We start from the raw sequence: 20,693 nt of genomic DNA on the forward strand, positions 1-20,693 counted from the left end.
TACATATATTAAAATTCACCCATTTTTGATCTACAATTCAGTGACTTTTTTGGGGGTTAGATTTATTTATTTATAAGTCAGAATTAGAGAGATTGTCCCATCTGCTGGGTCACTCCTAAAATGGCTGCAATGGCTGGGCCTGAGCCAGGCTGAAGCCAGGAGCCAGGAGCTTCCTCCAGGTCTCTCACGTGGGTGCAGGGGCCCAAGCTCTAGGGCCATCTTCCACTGCTTTCCCAGGCCAGAGCAGAGAGCTGGATCAGAAGTGGAGCAGCCGGGACTAGAACCAGCCCCCATATGGGATGCCAGCACTGCAGGCGGTGGCTTTACATGCTATGCCACAATGCCGGCCTCTCACTTAGTGGTTTTAAGGCTTATCCCTGTTGTAACATGTTTTAGTACTTTATTCCTAAAAAGCATTCCATTTCATGGTTATATGACATTTTTGTTTATCTGTCATGGGTTGTTTGACATCTAGGTTGTTTACAATTTTTGGTATGGTGAATAATGCTGCTATGAATTTGCATGTGCAGATCTCTGTGGATTTATGTTTTCAGTTCTCTTGGATTAATCTTTTTAGCTTATCTTTTCAAACAATTATTACTTATAGGGAGATTCTTAAAGAAGATGAATCTGGATCACTAAAAGCCACAATAGAAGACATTCTTTTCAAGGCAAAGAGGAAAAGGTATGTGAACTATGCTAAGTGTGTTACAAAAGGTAAAACACCATTCCTTCAAGGCTTTCTGTCCACCTGTAGCCACCAGTGTTTGAGTTCATGTGTGTTTAAGGGAAAATGACTTATGGTTATCCGAATGGGAAGGAACCCACAATGCAGGCTTGGCCCAGCAGGGGAATGGTCTTCATGGACTATTCATGAAGCCTATAGCTTTATGTATGCCTTAAGTTAAGAATTTACTTCACTAAAAATGCAGGCTTTGGTTTTGGGGACCATATGTGATATTCAGTTCAATTCAGTTAAAATGTTTGTATGATTTTAACAGAGTATTTGAGCACCATGGACAAGTACGACTGGGAATGGTAAGTTATAATTTCTTTTTTTTCTGGTACAGAGCTAGTTTGGATTAGAGAAATTTGTCACCTTAATGGAAGAAACAACAGTAAAATAAAATGACTTAAAAATACATAAAAATCTCTTAAAATATAAGTAATTATGAATTAAAATATATTAAATAAATATGACTGAAATATGTGAATATTTTATTTCTTAGTCAAATCCGTACTTGGGAATTGTCTTCTTTTTTGATAGATGCGCCACCTTTATGTGGTGGTAGATGGATCAAGAACAATGGAAGACCAAGATTTGAAGCCTAATAGACTGACATGTACTTTAAAGGTTAGTAAAATCATTTAAATTTACACTAAATGAAGAAAATGACACTCGATTCAGAAAATATTTTTTATGAATGCAAAAGTTTTTTTGTGTGTGTGCGTGTGGGTTGTTTGTGTTCTGTTAATATAAGCAATAGTTGAGTAGGTAAGTGCTGCCAGATCATTTAGGGAAATGACAAAGTGAAGGCTGCTTATTTATGCCTTTAGTTTCTGCTCTTCCACCCCAAGTCGGGGTCTTGGTTTTTCAGTTGATTCTTTTCTTTAATTCTCCTTTTCCTTTGACTTACTTGAATCTGTCTTCTCCGCTTACAAACATATTCATATGATTCCTAAATAAAAACCTACCATCAATTCTGTTCATTTTCACATTTTTCTTCATTGGATTTTTTATTTATATTATTTCTGTCACGTCCAATTAGACCCAACTTTTAGTTAGTATTTATTTGACTGATTGATTGATTGAAAGGCAGAGAGACAGGGAGGGAGCTTCCATTTACTGGTTCACTTCCCAAATGCCTGCAAAAGCCAGGACTGGGCCAGGCTGAATCCCTAGAAGTGGATTCAGGTCTCCAGTGTGGGTGGCAGGGACCCAGGCACTTGAGCCATCCCTGCTGCCCGTCTCCCACAGTGTGCATTAGCAGATAGCTGGTACTGGGAGAAGAGCCAGCACAGGCGCTCTGATAGGGGATGTAGGCTTCTAGAGCTGTGTCTTAACTGCTGTGCCAGACACCCACCCCTGGGCCCAGCATGTAAAACTGAACTTGAACCACTGCTTCAAATGGAAGTTTTTTGCTGCTTAATGTTTTCACTGTTGAACACTTTTCACAATCTCTGAACTTAAAAATCATGAGAAGTGGTACTTGATAGAGTTCACAGAACACTAGTCAGACATTTTCTCTATTGTTATTTTACCCTTAACTAATATTTCTATTTTATTTTCTTTAAACAGTTATTGGAATACTTTGTGGAGGAATATTTTGATCAAAATCCTATTAGTCAGGTATGTAGATAAAGTAATAGAATTCGGAATTAAATTCCTGTTTTGTTCCCAAATAGAGTTTCTAAATATATGATTACGGTGTGATCCACATTGTGTACCAGTTTCTATAATGCTTATCAATGAAGAACAAAGGAGCTCTGTGAGTTAAGGTACATTGAGCTCATAGCTGAATTTGTCAAAAACACTGAGGAAAAGTTTCTCACCTTGCTTATTTCTTTCATAGTGACTAATTTATTTTGTTGTATGTTATTATCAAGGAGAAATAATGTTAATCATCATTTTTGTTTTTATTTTGAGATTGGAATAATTGTTACTAAGAGTAAAAGAGCTGAAAAACTGACTGAACTCTCAGGTACGCGTAAAGTTACCCCTGTTGGACTCTAGGCCTTGTAGCCCTGTTCTGTGACTGCGAGTAGCTAACGTGAAGGCTTTCTCTGCTCTCCCGTGAAGCCACTTAGCAATGCCGCCCACTTCACTTTTGGGATGTAAGAGTAGACTGAGTTCTGCACAGTGCTGAATAGTATTCCACTGGATGTTAGGACATGTTTTAAGATCTATCCATTTGTGTCCTGAAAATAGTAAAATAAACTTATTGTAATTATTGATAAAATCTACTTCATTTTTTTTAAAGATTTACATATTTATTTTGAAGGTCAGAGTTACAGAGAGAGAGCACAGAGATTTTTCCACCTGCTGGTTCACTCCCCAAGTGGCTGCAGCAGTCAAGACTGGGCCAGACCAAAGCCACGAGCCAGGAGCTTCATCCAGGTGTCCCATGTGGGTGCCGGGGCTCAAGGACTTGGGCCATTTTCCACTGCTTTCCCAGGCCCTTTAGCAGGGAACTGGATCAGACGTGGAGCATCCAGTACTCGAAGCAGCACCCACACGAGATGCTGGCATCCCAGGTGGTAATGTTACCTGTTATGCCACAACACCAGCCCCAATCCACTTAATCTTCAAATTAATTTTTTTTTAAAGTTAAACATGTAATTTACAAAGCAAAAAGCATAAAAAATTACATTGTACCCATTGTTAATGATTTGATTTTTCTGCTTCCATCACATACTTCCCTCAATTTCAGTATCTTAAAGATAATAATGGCAGGGGCTGGTGCTGTGGCATAGTGGGTGAAGCCGCTGTCTGCACTGCCAGCATCCCATATGGGCGCCAGCTTGAGTCCCTACTGCTCTACTTCTGATCCAGCTCTCTGCTAGGGCCTAGGAAAGCAGTAGAAGATGGTCCAAGTGCTTGGGCCCCTGTACTTGTGTGGGAGACCTGGAAGAAGTTCCTGGCTCCTGGCTTCGGATCAGCCTAGCTGCAGCTGTTGCAGCCATTTGGGGAGTGAACCAGCAGATGGAAGACACCTCTCTCTCTCTTTCTCACTCTCTGTCTCTGCCTCTCTCTAACTCTGCCTTTCAAATAAATAAACAAATAAATCTACAGAAAAAAAGAGTGACAGAGGGAAAGGGAGAGAGAGTGTGGTGTCTTCTATCTGCTTTTTCACTCCCCAAATGCTAATTTATTCCCCAACAGCCAAGGCTAGACTAGGCCTAAGCCAGGAGCCAGGAACTTAGTCTGGTCTGCCACCTGGGTGTCGGGGACCTGAGTAATTGAGCCGTCACTTGCTGTCTCCCCATTTGCATTAGTAGGGAGCTGTAATGGAGGCAGAGGAGCCAGGGCTTGAACCACACTTCTGTATGGGGTTTGGGCATCTCAAGTGGCATCCTAACTGTTGGGCCAAATATCCACCCTGGATTCTCCTTTGTAATGTCATAGATGTGTAAGTTTTAGGAAAGGCATACATTTCCATAATGTATATGTAATATTTTGTTAAAAGTTGTTCTATTTGTATTTTAGGAAACCCAAGAAAACATATAACGTCTCTGAAGAAAGCTGTTGATATGACCTGCCATGGAGAACCATCTCTTTATAATTCCTTAAGTATGGCCATGCAAACTCTAAAGTTAGTACTTTACGTTTACTTCTAGTTGATTTGGAGGTTTTTTAATGAGTTAAGATGAAATGATAATATGTTAGTGTGGGGTGCCATCATCCCAGTTATTACAAAATCATTAAACAGGAAAGGTGTGTTATGTAGGATGTTAATTATGATGTTGGTTAGTATTTATATTTTAGTAGGTGAGTTATATCCTGAAAGATTTTACAAAAATATGATAAAACTACAGGCAGCATCAGCAGTACAGAAGAAATATGCTGATGGAGGAATATTCTATTAAAAATTAATTACATGTGAAATTTGGTATAGTATATTAATTTTGAGTTGGTTATGCCTTTATTGAAATTTATTAACTTACCTTGCTGTGTGTCAGTAAATTAATTGCATGCTTTTCGTGCAAGTTAACAATGTAGAATATAGTAGGAGCCTAAAGAAAATATTCAGTATAATTAAAGCTCATATATTTTTTTTTGAATAATCTGTCCTGGCTGAGATTTTGTATTTTTTTAGTTGTGAAGTAGACAAGGAGGTAACACTAATATTAAAGATAAGCACAGTACAAGATCAGCAAGCAGAAATGAAGAACAAAACAATGACAATATAATTAGGAAAGCTGTAACTGATGAAACTGTCCCCAGAATAATAGAAATTCCTATTTAATACTCAGGAAAACAGCTGTCCTCGTCTTAAAACCTATACACTATCATTTCGTTCTTTAATTAATGATATATGAAATTGATGTTTATAATTTTTATGACTAAGAATTATGAGGCTAAATTACAGTCTTTTAGAAAGAACCAAGTTACTATTATTAAACTATATATATGTACACCTTAAAATTGATGTATGTGACAATTGTATTTCTAAATCTACACTTTAGACTGTATGAAATAAATTTAATAGAATATAAGTTTTGTGATGTTAGGAACCTTGTCAATCTATTTAAGAAAATACCCCCGAAATATTTATTTCAGGGAATATTTTTTTAAAGATTTATTTATTTATTTGAAAGGCAGAGTCCCAGAGAGGCAGAGGCAGAGAGAGGTCTTCCATCCACTGGTTCACTCCCCAAATGACCACAGTGGCTGAAAGTGGACCAATCCAAAGCCAAGAATCAGGAGCATCTTCCAGGTCTCTCATGTGGGTTCAGGGGTCCAAGGACTCGGACCATCTTCTATTGCTTTCCCAGACCATAACAGTTGGATTGAAAGTGGAGTAGCTGGGACTCGAACTGGCGTCGATATTGAATGCCAGCACTACGCCAAAGTACTGGCCCCATAGGGAATAATTTTTTAAGTACATATCTCATTTTAGGAAAATTTACATTAAAATGTTTAAACTGTACTCACAATTGAATCCTTGTAATGCTGAAACAAATAAGGAATTCTGTAGTATAATTGTGTAAACCATGTGTGCTAACCTGTCTGGGTGAATTTTTTACTAATGATTGGGTACACCTAATTGGAATATATTTTATCTTTCTTTAGACACATGCCAGGACATACAAGTCGAGAAGTCCTAATCATCTTTAGCAGCCTTACAACTTGCGACCCATCAAACATTTATGATCTAATCAAGGTAAAGACAATAAGTGAATACCAGAGTTACAGCATTAAAGAAAATTCTGTATTAATCACTGTTTTTCAGAGAATTCTTTGTTTTTCAAATACATTAATTCTTAAAATGTTTTCTTCTCCTCAAACTCTGCATTTACCTGGATTTTATAAAGACCCTAAAGGCAGCTAAAATTAGAGTGTCTGTTATTGGACTGTCTGCAGAGGTTCGAGTGTGCACTGTACTTGCTCGTGAAACTGGTGGTATGTATCAGATATACTCAGTATATATCCATAGTTATTGTTTAAGAAATCGCTTATGAATCAAATTATGATCTTTTAATCCTTCTAATGCTACTAAACTGAAATCAATTTGTATTCAGTAGTCCAAAATATGGGCAAATATATCATTGATTTCACAAGAAATTTCAAAATAAAAGGACTTACCAACAGTTGTGTCAGGGTTTGAGGAAGTACACTCTTGAAAAACTGGAGTTTTCAGTGTGTGTAATACTTTGTGCAGATTTTGTAACTTGGCTTTAATGCAGTTATTTATTTATTTTTTAAAGATTTATTTATTTATTTAAAAGGCAGAGTTACAGAGAGAGAGAGCACAAAATCTTCCATTCGCTGGTTTACTCCCCAAGAGCTGGGCTGGTCCGAAGCTGGAGCCAGGAGTTTTTTCCTGGTCTCCCAAGTGGGTGCAGGGGCTCAGGGCTTGAGCCATCTTCCACTGCTTTCCCAGGCCACAGCAGAGAGCTGGACCGAAGTGGAGCAGCTGGAACACTAACTGGTGCCCATGTGGGGTACCAGCACCACACGCACTGCTTCACCTGCTACGCTACAGGGTTGGCCCTTAATTATAGTTGTAATTACATCTATTCCTAGAAAATTGATTTGGAGATATTATTTAAATAACTTTAAGCAATAGTGTAGCTTAAATTGTTATTTTGAAAATGTTACACTTTTAGATGACAAAACTTTTACTGAATTACATAGAAATTGCAATTAATTGTTAAGCCTGCAAACCTGATTGATTTCTCTTGGGTTACTTTTCATCTTGTTAGGCACGTACCACGTTATTTTGGATGAAAGCCATTACAAGGAACTGCTGACACATCATGTTAGCCCACCTCCTGCCAGCTCGAGTTCTGAATGCTCACTTATTCGGATGGGTAAGTGTTTTGTTGCTTTAAAATAGGATTTAAAAAGTATGTTTATTTGCTCAAACTAAGCTGTTTAACTTGCACAAGTTTCAATTTTTAACTCTTAGGAAATTTTTTTAATGATGATTAGAAAAAAAGATTATTGAAAGAATTTTGGAAAATGTAGAGAAGTATAAAAAGGATTAAAATAATTAGTTCTGTCACCCAGAGAACACTACCCGCTTTCTGTATCATGAAAGAAAGAAATATACAAAGACAGTGTTTTTAGAAAAATGCTTTTGTTAAGGAATTTTAAAAAATAAGCTTCAGAATCCTTTTCACTGTATGATTAAAGTTGCGTTGTAGAAGCCGTGCAGACAGATGTTCCAGATACGCACACCAAAATCTCCAAGTGCTTTCTCTCAGGGGAAAGAGAGTGATTAGTTTCAGATTATTTGAAAAATATTTCATTTTCCTCATCTTCCAAAAATTTCATGATAAGCATTTATATTTATATTGAAAAAGAAGACAGACTTTAAAAAAACTATGAAACAAATCGTGTTTGTTAGTGAGGTGGAAGGCTTTTTCATCTTGTTTTTGGCCTTTTATGTTTTGTCAGTGGTCCATCTTTGTTTCCCGTTTACTCATCTATAAAATGATATAATATTTATCTGATTGTGTGTAACAGAGTTAGAATTAATATAGATGACATACTTAGAATAATGCTTGATGTAAACATTGAATACATTTTAGGTATTGTGTTGACTAATCTTTTTTGACTTACTGATACAGTTCCTTTTTTTTTTTTACTGATACATTTCCTTACCCCATCTTATAGATATTATTTAAACTTATAATCTAGAATTTTTCAGATTGATTTGTTGGAGTCCTTTAGGAATATCAAGTCTTTCTGTCAGTCGATGAAAATATTTTCCAGTTATTTACCTGCTTTTCCTATGTTTTGATACATAAAGTTACATACATTAATTTTTATGTAAACTTTTTTAATGGTTTCTGCTTTATCTGAACATATTTTCCATTAAAAATTATACATGGAAGATAAAATACATGAAGGGCTTGGACTTTCTAAAATTTAAGCACAGAGGTGTGTGCTGCTATGGTGCAGTGAAAATGTGATGTAATGTGTGCTAAAGTGACTGTAATATAAGCTTTAGTTTGGTCAGAAACGGTACAAAAATTACAAACTTTTTCAAAAGATTTGTTTATTTATTTGAAAGGCAAAGTTACAGAGAGACAGAGAAAGAGAGATAGAGAGAAATGTCTTCCATCTGCTGTTCTGCTCCCCAAATGGCCGCAACGGCTAGAGCTTTGCCATTCTGAAGCCAGGAGCCAGGAACTTCTTCCCTGTCTTCCATGTGGATGCAGGGGCCCAAGCACTTGGGCCATCTTCAGCTGCTTTCCCAGGCCATAGCAGAGAGCTGGATTGGAAGTGGAGCAGCCGGGACTTGAATAGGTGCCTAGATGGGATGCTGGCATTGTGGGTGGCGGCTTTGCCTGCTATGCCACAGCCTTGGCCCCCAAACTTTTTCTTTTTTAAAGATTGATTGATTTGAAGGGTAGAGTGACGGAGAGATCTTTCATCCTCTGGTTCACTCCCCAAATGGCCTGAATAGCCAGATCCGGGTCAGGTTGGAGCTAGAAGCCAGGAATTCCATCTGGGTCTCTCGCATGGGTTGCAGGGGCCCAAGCAGTTGGACCATCTTCTACTGCCTTCCCAGGCACCTTAGCGGGGAAATGTAGAGCTGGGACTCAGGCTGACACTCCAGTGTGGTTTGATGCCATCACAAGCAGTAGCTTACCCTGCCGTGCCACGATGCTGGTCCCCAAACTTCTTTTTAAAAAGTGCTGTTGGTGGCCAGTGCTGTGACACAGCTACCCGCGATGCTGGCATCCCATGTGGTTGCTGGTTTGAGTCCCAGTTGCTTCACTTCTGATCCAGGTCCCTGCTCATATGCCTGGGAAAGCAGCAAATTATGGCCCAAGTGCTTGGACCCTGCCACCTACGTTGGAGACCCACAAGAGGCTCCTGGCTTCAGCTTGGCCCAGCTCCAGATGTTGCAGCCATTTGGAGAGTGAACCAGTGGATAAAAGGTCTCTCTTCTCTGCTCCCTTTCACCATAACCTGCTTTTCAAATTAGTAAATCTTAAATCAATTAGAAAATACAGATATAAACATTAGAATCTGAAGTCCTACTTACAGACAGATCTTTTCCCTTTTCCGTCTACTTTTTCTTTGGCATTGAAATACAGTGAGTTTCCTCATGTTCTATAATAAACATGTATGACTATGTCTAGAGGCAAGGTAGGGAGATTTTGTACAGCTTTGTCGACCTTCTGGTAGAATCATTTGTAGTTTCTTGTCTAAGAATGTTGCTCTTTGCTTGCGACTAGAAAGTAACATGTTTTCTTCTGTGAAGGATTTCCCCAGCACACCATTGCTTCTCTGTCTGATCAAGATGCGAAACCCTCTTTCAGCATGGCGTAAGTGACGACCTTGAAACTGTCAGTAATCAGCTCTGTTGTGAATCCCCTCCTCTAAGTGCAGATTGAAAAGACAGGCTTGAAAGGTAATGGCTTTTATGAAAGATTCCCTTCTGTGTAGCCGTGACGAGGGTTATCCCTAAATGCTTCTGTGCGGTGATCATCAGGGTGCATTGCTGAGTGGAGCAGCAAGGTGGGGGAAGTGCACAGTGTGTCACTTGGCATCTAAGAAATGGATATGTGAGTAGATACACTTGTTTACCTTGCTGATAAAAACAGTAGCTGTAGAAATAGAAAATTAAACTAAAACAAAAAGATGTTTCTCTTGGTGAGTGTGTGGGAAAGGCAAAGGATTATACCCTAATCTTTTCTGAATTGTTGTTTTAACTTCAGTGCTTTGTATTTTTCTTTTTTGAATTTAAAGATTTATTTATATATTTGGAAAGTCAAAGTTACAGAGAGAGAGGGAGAGACAGGGAGAAACCATCCATCCTCATCACTCCTCAGATGGCCTCAGCAGAGCCAGGAGCTTCATCCAGGTGGCCCAAGTGGGTGGTAGGTGCCCAAACAGTTGGGCCATCCTCTGTTGCTTCTCTCAAGCCATTGACAGGGAGCTGGGTCAGGAGTATAGCAGCTGGTACCTGAACCAGCATCCATATAGGATGCCAGCATCACAGGCGGCATCTATACCCACTACGTCACAGTGCCAGCCCCCCAGAGCTTTACATTTTACAAAATTGTACAACGAAGGTAAAAACTAGGCTAATCTTCTGCCTGCGGCACTGGCACCCTGGGTTCTAGTCCCAGTTGGGGCACCAGATTCTGTCCCGGTTGCTCCTCTTCCAGGCCAGCTCTCTGCTGTAGCCCGGGAGTGCAGTGGAGGATGGCCCAAGTGCTTGGGCCCTGTACCCACAGGGAGACCAGGAGGAAGCACCTGGCTTCTGGCTTTGGATTGGTGTAGCGCGCCGGCCATGGCAGACATTTAGGGTGTGAACCAACGGAAGGAAGACCTTTCTCTCACTGTCTAACTATGCTTGTCAAAACAAAACAAAACGAAACAAATCCCATCTCTTTTCCCCAGCACAGCATGCACTAAAAAAAAAAAGTAATTCTGAAAATTCACAGGCAAGATTTCTGTCTCCAGCTATGAACTTTTTTTTTTTTTTTTTTTTTTTTTTTTTGGATAGTGAGAGAGACAGAGAGAAAGGTCTTCCTTTTCCATTGGTTCACCCCACAATGGCCGCTGCGGCTGGTGCACTGCTGCCAGTGCACCGCGCTGATCTGAAGCCAGGAGCCAGGCACCTTCTCCTGGTCTCCCATGGGGTGCAGGACCCAAGCACTTGGGCCATCCTCCACTGCCCTCCCGGGCCACAGCAGAGAGCTGGACTGGAAGAGGGGCAACCGGGACTAGAACCTGGGGTGCTGGCGCTGCAGGCGGAGGATTAACCTACTGAGCCGCGACACTGGCCTCCAGCTATGAACATTTAACAGGGATTATATTTACCTTATTGCTAAAAAGGCAGAAAAAATACCTAAGCAATTGTTTGGATCCCTGAAAGAAGGGAAACAAGTGAGGTGGGACCTGTGGGTGCACTGGCTTACTGCCCAGCACCCAGAATTCCCAGGCTATCCTGCAGAGCCTGGGGGTCCTGCTGAGTTAAAGGAACAAAGTTTCCTCCTTAAAGTTTGGGGAAGCTGAGGTGGCTGTGATTTTGCAGGGTAGAGTACCTGGAAGGACAGAGCTGCAGAGAGAACTGTCTGGAGATCTACAGAGACTTGCCCTTGAGTCACAGCTCGGTCTTGGTCAGCACGATGAACCTTCTGGACGCAAGGAAACAACTGTACTGCAGCAGGCAGAATAATCCCCAGAGCTCACATAGGACAGGGAGTAGTTCCTATTCTCATCAGTCTGTGTGGGAAGGTGTTAACATGACAAGCTTTGGATAGAGTTCACAGTGATGCAACCAAATTAACTCGAGATTGATGAGTACACTTAACCAGACTTACAGTGCTTAAAAGCAAGGTTTGAACAGATCAAACTGTTTCCAAGTTACTTATGTATAGTATTCCAGAACAAAGCCCAAATATTTAGGGAAGTTTTAAAAAGCCAACACCTAAAGGAAGATAAAATTCACAGTATCTGAGATCCCATAAAGAATTATGAAGCAGGGCTGGCACTGTGGCACAGTGGGTTAAAGCCCTGGCCTGCAGCACCGGCATCCCATATGGGTGCTGGTTCAAGTCTTAACTGCTCCACTTCTGATCCAGCTCCCTGCTAATGCACTTGGAAAAGCAGCAGAGGGTGGCTCAAGTCCTTGGGGACCCCTTGTCTCCACATAGGAGACACAGAAATAGCTCCTGGCCTCCAATGGGTTCAGCACCAGTTGTTGCGACTATTTGGTGAGTGAACTGGCAGGTGGAAGACCTCTCTTTCTCTCGCTGTAAATCTTTCAAATACATAAAGTTTATATATAAAAAAAGAATTATGAAGTATGCTTAGAAAATGTGACCCTTTAACCAAGAAAAAATCATAAAGAAAATTTTTTTTTAAGATTTATTTATTTATTTGAAAGTCAGAATTACACAGAGAATGAGAGGCAGAGAGAGAGAGAGAGAGAGAGGTCCCATCTGTTGATTCACTCCTCAGTTTGTCACAATGGCCAGAGCTGAGTTGATCTGAAGCCAGGAACCAGGAGTGTTTTCTGGTTCTCCCACATGGGTGTAGGGACCCAAGGACTTAGCTTTCCCAGGCCATAGCAGAGAGCTGGACTGGAAGTGGAGCAGTCAGGACTTGAATCGGCGCCCATATGGGATGCCGGCGCTTTGGGCCAGGGCTTTAACCCACTGCGCCACAGTGCCGGCCCCCATAGAGAGAATTCTTTAAAAAAGATTTATTTATTTGATCAGCAGAATGACAGAGAGAGGGAAAGGCAGAGAGAGATCTATCACTGGTTACTCCCCAAATTGCTACAATGGCCAGGTGAGGAGCCAGGAATTCCATTCTGATCACCCATACGGGTGGCAGGAACCCAAGTTCTTGGTCCACATTTATCTTTCTTCTCAGGCCTATTAGCAGGAAGCTGGATCAGAAGCAGAACAGTCGGGACTTGAACCAGCCCTCTCATATATGATGCCAGCAATGCAAACACAGGCTTAACCTGCTGTAACAGAGTGCCGGCCCCCATGGAGTGGAATCATAACATACTGAATAGAATTCCTAGACAAAGGTGTTAAACCAGGGATTGTGAATGTACTTCATCTGGTCAGAGTAGAAGAGAATGTGCGAATAAGAAGAGATACGAAAGGTATAGAAAAAACCCAAATAAAACTTCTAAACATGAATGTAATGCCTGAAGTAAAAAATACATTGGATGGGATTACAGCAGATTAGTCACTGCAGAAGAAAAGGTTATTGAATTCAAATATAGTAATAGAAACTTCCAAATAAAAAAGAGGTAAAAAGGACAAAAAGTGAATATAGTATAAGTCAGCTATAGAACACAAATATTTCAAAATAGAGTTAAATTTAAAATGGATTCCAGGTTTTAAGATTGAGGTAGCGTATTTTCTTTGGCTGTAACTTTCCACATCTCTGTGTGTCACCTTTTCAAACTAATTTTTCCCCACAGGCATTTGGACAGCAGTACTGAGCCAGGGCTCACATTAGGAGGTTATTTCTGCCCACAGTGTCGGGCCAAGTACTGTGAGCTTCCTGTTGAGTGTAAAATCTGTGGTAAGAATGCAACTATTTACTATCAGTGCATTAATCTTGAATAGCTTCTTGGTCTGTATTGCTGATAAAGTAAATTTTGAGTATGCCTATATTTCAGGATTTAATCTGTATTGAGAGAAATAGATTATTATTTTCATTGAGTGCCTAGAATAAACATAGCATCCTAGAAGTGTGTCTTAATTTCTCTTTCTTTAAAAAATATATTCTTTAAAAGCAGTGCAATAGAGCCAGTGGACATTTTTCTAGCTCTCTTGTAAGTAAAATGAGAAGTAATAGAAGGCTAGAAATTTATTTCATTTGTAAGTAAGCACATAGGCCAAGAAAGGTCACACACTTAGTGATAGAACTAAGACTCCATACTGGAATCTCCTTTTGTAGTCACAGGTAAAATGAGCAAATGAATACCTGCAGTCCAAAAAACACTGGCAAATATTTAGGAAAAGTTTTATCACTTGGATTTTTGGCCATTGTCCTTATGAGATGGTGATTATTAAACATATCTGTGCCTTATGTGTTAGGTCTTACTCTGGTGTCTGCTCCGCATTTGGCTCGGTCTTACCATCATTTATTTCCTTTGGATCCTTTTCAAGAAATTCCCCTAGAAGAAAATAAAGGAGAAAGGTATGTGGGTTTTATTATCTAAGTGGTGAAAACTAATGTTTGAATATATTATTATTGCTTTATAAAAGCATATTTATATTAACTTGGGTAAGATTACTTCTAAGATTAATTTAAAAGATGAGATGTAGAATGCATTGATTATGATTTGAAATGATTCACTGTTAAGAGGATCTGTACCTCTAGAAGTCTGTTAATTTCCCTAAAACCACCTCCATAGAGTAAGAGTGATGAGTGGTGTAATGATAAATCTCTCCGAAAGAAAAACAAAACCCTGATTGGTAGGATTTGCTGATTTCCGTGGTATAAATACTCCCATCATGACCATGATGGCCATTTAATAACCAGCTCTCAAAATTCCTGAATATTTTCACAGTTGACTCTCTAAAGCTAAAACATTCTAGCTCTAGCACACCACTGAAAATAAGAGGCAGCATAACATAATTAATCAAGAACTTACAAATTTTTTTAATGCTTTTTCTATGAACTTTCACAAGTCAAGGCTGAAATAGCAGTAGTTAATCTATTGTAGAATAGAGTTTGGGAAACAAAGATTTACTGATTTTAACAACTTCCAGGGTTTAGGAGCCATATTCAATAATTTCTGCCCAGTAGACAATTGTGTATCAATCCATCTCTTTGCTCTTCACCTTAAGTAATTTGGAAATCATTTCATATCAGCATGTCTGCATCAATCCTAGGTTTGAGATTATTGTATATTTCATGGCTAAATGATCGTTTGCAAACCTGTTGTCTCCTGTTGAATATTTAAAATTGTTTCTTTTACTGTTCACAAATAATGCGTCTTTGAAGATGCAAGTATAACTGCATGGTAAATTATTAAAGGTGGGATCAAAGGTTATGTAAATTTTGATAGACTTTGTAAAGTTGTCCTTCAAAGAGGATTCATTTATTGTTTTCCCATAGTTGGCCAACCTTAAGTTTTATGAAACTTCTTGATATTGGCCAAAACTGACAAATAAAGAAGTGTATCATTGTTTTAACTTGTATTTACTTAAGGGTGAGGTTAAGTATAGTGGAAATGAAAAACCCAGCAAAAGGATTGAGAGATAAAGATGAAGAGAAATACTGGAAAGCAGAGTGAAAGGTGGAAAAAGCAAAGAGGGGTAACTTGGGAAAGATGAGAAAACTTGTCCAGGAGGTCCAATATCAGTATAGTGTGAGAAAGAAAAAGATAAATCATAGCATAAGGAATCATGAAAGAAATAATTCAGGGAGGGCCGGCGCCGCGGCTCACTAGGCTAATCCTCCGCCTAGCGGCGCTGGCACACCGGGTTCTAGTCCCGGTCGGGGCGCCGGATTCTGTCCTGGTTGCCCCTCTTCCAGGCCAGCTCTCTGCTGTGGCCAGGGAGTGCAGTGGAGGATGGCCCAGGTGCTTGGGCCCTGCACCCCATGGGAGACCAGGAAAAGCACCTGGCTCCTGGCTCCTGCCATTGGATCAGCGCGGTGCGCCGGCCGCAGCGCGCCGGCCGCGGCGGCCATTGGAGGGTGAACCAACGGCAAAGGAAGACCTTTCTCTCTGTCTCTCTCTCTCACTGTCCACTCTGCCTGTCAAAAAAAAAAAAAAAAAAAAAAAAAGAAATAATTCAGGGAAATTTTCTGCAATTGAAATACAGAACGTTTTAGATTGAAAGGGACTGCCGAGTCACTAACATATTGAGGGAAAAGGTAATCTGCATTAATATGCATAATTGTGAAATTTCAGAATGTGCAGCAAAACACTAACCCTAAACATTCCCACGATACTGGGTCTCACGCCAGGGGTCCGGAATTAAAATTGTGTGCTCTATCAGCAGCACTGGATGCTGACAAGGAGGAGTCACCTTCAAACTGTGGAGTGCAAACTATTGCCAACTATTTATATACCTGGCCACGCCATCAGTTACATGGGGGTAGAATAAAGATGTTTTCAGACGTGGAAGGTCTCAGAAAGAGACTTTCTCGTGTGAGTGATTTATAGGAATTGAGAAGGGTTGGTTATGGTACAGCAGGTTGAGCCACTGCCTGCAGTGCCAGCATCCCACACGAGTGCTGGTTTGAGGGTGAACCAGTGGCTGAGAAATCTGCCTCTTTCTCTCTGTCTCTCCCCTTCTCTCTCCCTCTAATTCTTTCTTTCAAATAAATAAATCTTATAAAAAGCAAAAAAGCAGCTAAGAAAAAGAATGACAGAAACTCTAGGAATTTGAGTCTAATTCCAAAGATGGTAAAAAAGAAGCCTAGCGTGAGAGGTCCCAGAACAACACCTTGTGTCAGCAGTGCAGTCAGTCCAGCAGAAGGTCGCAGTGCTCCAGGAGAAAGCAAAAGAACTGTGGAGATCCTGAGTTAGTTGAACCTACTATGAGGATATTTAGATTATTCTGGGACAGATTGGGGCTGAATTAGTGGTGTTTTTTGTTTGTTTGTTTGTTTTAAAGATTTATTTGAAAGAGTTACACAGAGAGAGGAGAGGCAGAGAGAGAGAGAGAGAGAGAGAGGTATCTTCCATCCACTGGTTCACTCCCCAATTGGCTGCAATGGCCGGAGCTGTGCCTATCTGAAGCCAGGAGCCAGGAGCTTCATTTGGGTCTTCCCATGTAGGTGCAGGGGCCTAAGGACTTGGGCCATCTTCTACTGCTTTCCCAGGCCATAGCAGAGAACTGGTTCTGAAGTGGAGCAGCTGGGCCTTGAACCAGTGTCAATATGGGATGACAGCATTGCAGGCGGCTGCTTCACCCGCTGTGCGACCAGCGCTGGCCCGAATTAGTGTTTAATTATAGAAAATTAAGCGGGGCCGGTGCCGTGGCACAGTAGGTTAATCCATATGGGCTCCGGTTGTAGTCCTGGCTGCTCCTCTTCCAAACCAGCTCTCTGCTATGGCCTGGGAAAGCAGTAGAAGATGGCCCAAGTCCTTGGGCCCCTGCGCTCACATGGGAGACCCAGAAGAAGCTCCTGGCTCCTGGCTTTGAATCCGTGCAGCTCCGGCCATTGTGGCCAGTTGGGGAGTGAACCCATCGGATGGAAGAACTCTGTCTCTGTCTCTGCCTCTCACTGTCTGTAACTCTACCTGTCTAATAAATAAATAAATAAAATCTTAAAAAAGAAAATTAAGCTTGGGAATAACCAAGCAATTCAGTCCAAGAAAAACTCATTTTTGGCAGGGGGAAAAGTTGTATTTCATGTCTCAGTTAAGAATGTTTATATAGGGATGGTAAACTGAACATTGAATATTGTTCTATGCAAAATGACGATTAAGGGGCTGACACTGTGGTGTAGGTGGTTAAGCTATTGCCTGCATTGCCAGCATCCCATATGGCACCAATTCGAGTCCAGCTACTCCAGTTTCAATCTACACTTGATCTTAGACAAAAGGCCAAGAAGCGATCCACTTCTGATCAACTCCCTGCTAATGTGGCTGGGAGAGCAACAAAAGATGGTCTAAGTTCTTGGGCCCCTACACCCATATGGGAAACCCTGATGAAGCTCCTGGCTTCTGACTTCTGATCAGCCCAGCTCTGGCCATTGCAGCCATTTGGGGAGTGAACCAGCAGACGGAAGACCTCTTTCTGCCTCTGCCTCTCCCTTTCTGTAGCTCTGCCTTTCAAATAAGTAAATAAATAAATAAATCTTTTTTTTAAAGAATGATGATTAATTATGGAAAGGATGGAGAATGACATTTAGTCATACACATTTACACTTTGAGTTTAAGAGGGTTGAAAGAAAACTAAATTATCATCTTCGATAGTTGAAAGTTCATAGCTCATATATATATACAGAGAACCATGAGGTAGCAGTTAGAAGCTTAAGTATTATTATCAAACAGTTGAAGGTTTTGAAAGTGCGTCTGGGGGGCTGGAATGAAGTCAGGGAGGCTATACAGGAGTCTTCCATGTATTTTTATTTATTTGAGAAACTGAAACACAAACAGAGCGTCTGTTGGCCCACTTCCCTCAAAGCTGCAATGGCCAGCACTGGGCCCAGGACTAGCACCAGTTCTTCCACATGAGTGGGTTACAAGTTCTGAGATCTTTTAATTCTTTAAACTATGCCTTGAAGCTGCTGAGTAACTACTGTATGTAAGAGATTCTCTTCTGTCCTTGTAAACTATCATCTTTGGTAAAGATTAATTCTCACCCAGAATCTCAGTTGAGAGAAAATGCTTATTATTTAATCTTAATGAAAACAAGAACTGAATTTTGGGCTGTTAGATGACCTTGAGACATACTTTGGAATTTATTTGAAGTGTTGGTATTCTTAGCTCTCCTCAAAATCAGTGTGTCAAGACAATTACTAATTTCGGGGCTGGTGTTGTGGTGCCACAGGTTAAGTTGCCACTTGCAGCACCAGCAACCTAACTCCAAGTGCTTGGGATCAAGTCCGGGTTGCTCTTCTTTCAATCCAGCTTCCTGCTAGTGTTCCTGGGAAGACAGCAGATGATGACCCAATTACTTGGGTCTGTGCCACCCATGTGGGAAACCTGGGTGGAGTTCCCAACTCCTGGCTTTAGCTTGGCCTGGCCCTGGCTGTTGGAGGCTTTTGGGGAATGAACTAGTAGATAGAAGATCCATCTCTCTCACTCACTCTGTCTGTCTTCTGTCTGTCTCTGTCTCCATCTCTCCCTCTCTAATGCTCTGCCTTTCAAATAAATAAATCTTTCAAAAAAAGGGACCATTACTAATTAACTAAATAGCTCTAGTTCTGAGGCTGGTGCTGTAGTGTAGTGTGTTAAACTGCCACCTACAGTGCCAGCATCCCATATGAGCACTGCTTTGATACCCAGCTGTTCCACTTTTTTTTTTTTTTTTAAGATTTTTATATATTTATTTGAAAGGCAGAGTTACAGAGAGGCAGAGAGAGAGAGAGGGAGAGAGGGAGAGAGGGAGAGAGGAGGGAGGTCGGTCTTCCATCTTCTGGTTCAATCCCCAAATGACCGCAATGGCCAGAATTGGGCTGATCAGGAGCCAGGAGCTTCTTCTGGGTCTCCCATGCAGGTGCAGGGGCTGAAGGACTTGGGCCATGTTCTACTGCTTTCCCAGGCCACAGCAGAGCTGGATCAGAAGTGGAACAGCTGGGACTCAAACTGGCACCCACATGGAATGACAGCACTGCAGGCGGTGGCTTTACCCACTACTACACAGCGCCAGCCCACTATTGCACTTCTGATTCAGCTCTCTGCTAATGTGCCTGGGAAAGCAATGGAAGATGGCTCAAGTGCTTGGGCCCCTGCACCCACATGGGAGACCTGAAAGAAGTTCCTGGCTCCTGGCTTCAGTCTGGCCCAGCACTGGCTGTTGTGGTTATTTGGGGAATGAACCAGTGGACAGAAGATCTCTCTCTCTCTCTTTCTCTTTCTTTAAGATTTATTTATTTGAGAGGCAGAGATACAGAAAGAAGGAAAGAGAGATCTTCAGGGTGCTGATTCATTCCCCAAATGGCCACAGTGGATATGTCTGGGCCTGTCTGGAGTCAGGAGCTAGGGTCCAGGAGCGTTTTCTCGTTCTCCAGAGTAGGTGTGGGGGTCCAAGCACTTGGGCCATCTTCCACTGCTTTCCTAGGCCACTGCAGAGAGCTGGATGGGAGGTGGAATAGCCAGGATTTGAACCAGTTGCCCATATAGAATGGCAGCACTGCAGGCAGAGGCTTAACCTATGCCACGTTGCTGGCCCCAATAAATAAATCTCCAAGAATAAAACAAGCTCTAGTTCTGTCTCTCTCTGTGTGTGTGTCTCTCTCATTCTGCCATTTAAATAAATAAATCAGCCTTGTTTTTAAAGAAAAATGACAGGGGCTGGCATTGTGGTGCAGTAAGTTAAGCCACTACTTTTTTTACTGGCATGATGTGTCTGAGTGCCAGTTTGAGTCCTGGCTGCTCCACCACAACCCAGCTTCCTGCTAATATGCCTGGGAAAGAAGTAGTTGGCTCAAGTACTTTGGCTTTTGCCTCCAGCTGGGAAGACATGTGTAGAGTTCCTGGGTCCCGGTTTTGGCTTGTCCCAATCTTTGCTCTTCGGGCCATTTAGAGAGTGAAACAGCGAATAGAAGATGTCTCTGTCTTTCTCCTTGTCTCTGTCTCTCCCTCTCTGATGCTCTGCCTTTCAAATAAGTAAATAAATCTTTTAAAAAAAAATTACTAATTTAAATGATTCTAATTGTTTAAATTTGTTGAATTATTATAATGAGTGAATTCTTTTAAGATTGCTTCTTGAACTTTGTTTTTCAGATTTTGCTATGGCTGTCAGGGGGAATTGAAAGACCAACATGTAAGTTCATTGACTTTCTAAATGTTGAGTAATATGGTAGTACAATAAATTTTCCACAGGTTGTTGAATACCAGCCTGACATCAGGTTTTTCCTCATGAATATAATTACAAGAGGTAGAGGTAAAGTGGGAGCAAAATAATTTAATCATCAATAGTTTTATCATGCTGCATTCTAAAATATAAAATATAAATTCTATAAATATATTTTTATTCTTTATCTTCATTTTCAGGGTAAACTGTATTATTTTGGAAGTACATAACATTTGTCTTCATATTATATTTTTTTTTTTTTTTTTTATTTTTTTGACAGGCAGAGTGGACAGTGAGAGAGAGAGACAGAGAGAAAGGTCTTCCTTTTGCCGTTGGTTCACCCTCCAATGGCTGCCGCGGCCGGCGCGCTGCGGCCGGCGCACCGCGCTGATCCGATGGCAGGAGCCAGGAGCCAGGTGCTTTTCCTGGTCTCCCATGGGGTGCAGGGCCCAAGCACCTGGGCCATCCTCCACTGCACTCCCTGGCCACAGCAGAGGGCTGGCCTGGAAGAGGGGCAACCGGGACAGAATCCGGCGCCCCGACCGGGA

General features: G+C 41.2%; 1 protein-coding gene across 6 annotated transcripts in view; it reads left to right on the forward strand.

Moving 5' to 3' along the window:
• Nucleotides 1-20,693, forward strand: part of GTF2H2C (GTF2H2 family member C) — a 42,028-nt gene that overhangs the window by 2,687 nt on the left and 18,648 nt on the right. For all 6 annotated transcript variants that reach the window (XR_016220857.1, XR_016220858.1, XM_070056835.2 and 3 more), the window contains exons 3-15: nt 608-685; nt 1,002-1,038; nt 1,268-1,354; nt 2,300-2,350; nt 2,648-2,702; nt 4,208-4,313; nt 5,795-5,885; nt 6,037-6,124; nt 6,928-7,035; nt 9,444-9,507; nt 13,137-13,240; nt 13,759-13,861; nt 20,076-20,115. Coding sequence is in view for 4 of the 6 variants with exons in the window: in XM_070056835.2 (XP_069912936.1) it covers nt 608-685; nt 1,002-1,038; nt 1,268-1,354; nt 2,300-2,350; nt 2,648-2,702; nt 4,208-4,313; nt 5,795-5,885; nt 6,037-6,124; nt 6,928-7,035; nt 9,444-9,507; nt 13,137-13,240; nt 13,759-13,861; nt 20,076-20,115 (1,012 nt within the window). In the remaining 2 variants the exon portion in view is untranslated. The remainder of the gene's footprint in view (nt 1-607; nt 686-1,001; nt 1,039-1,267; nt 1,355-2,299; nt 2,351-2,647; nt 2,703-4,207; nt 4,314-5,794; nt 5,886-6,036; nt 6,125-6,927; nt 7,036-9,443; nt 9,508-13,136; nt 13,241-13,758; nt 13,862-20,075; nt 20,116-20,693) is intronic.

Source organism: Oryctolagus cuniculus, chromosome 14, assembly GCF_051225735.1.
Source record: "Oryctolagus cuniculus isolate XC-2025 breed Fujian yellow rabbit chromosome 14, ASM5122573v1, whole genome shotgun sequence".
NCBI classification, from domain to species: Eukaryota; Metazoa; Chordata; class Mammalia; order Lagomorpha; family Leporidae; genus Oryctolagus; species Oryctolagus cuniculus.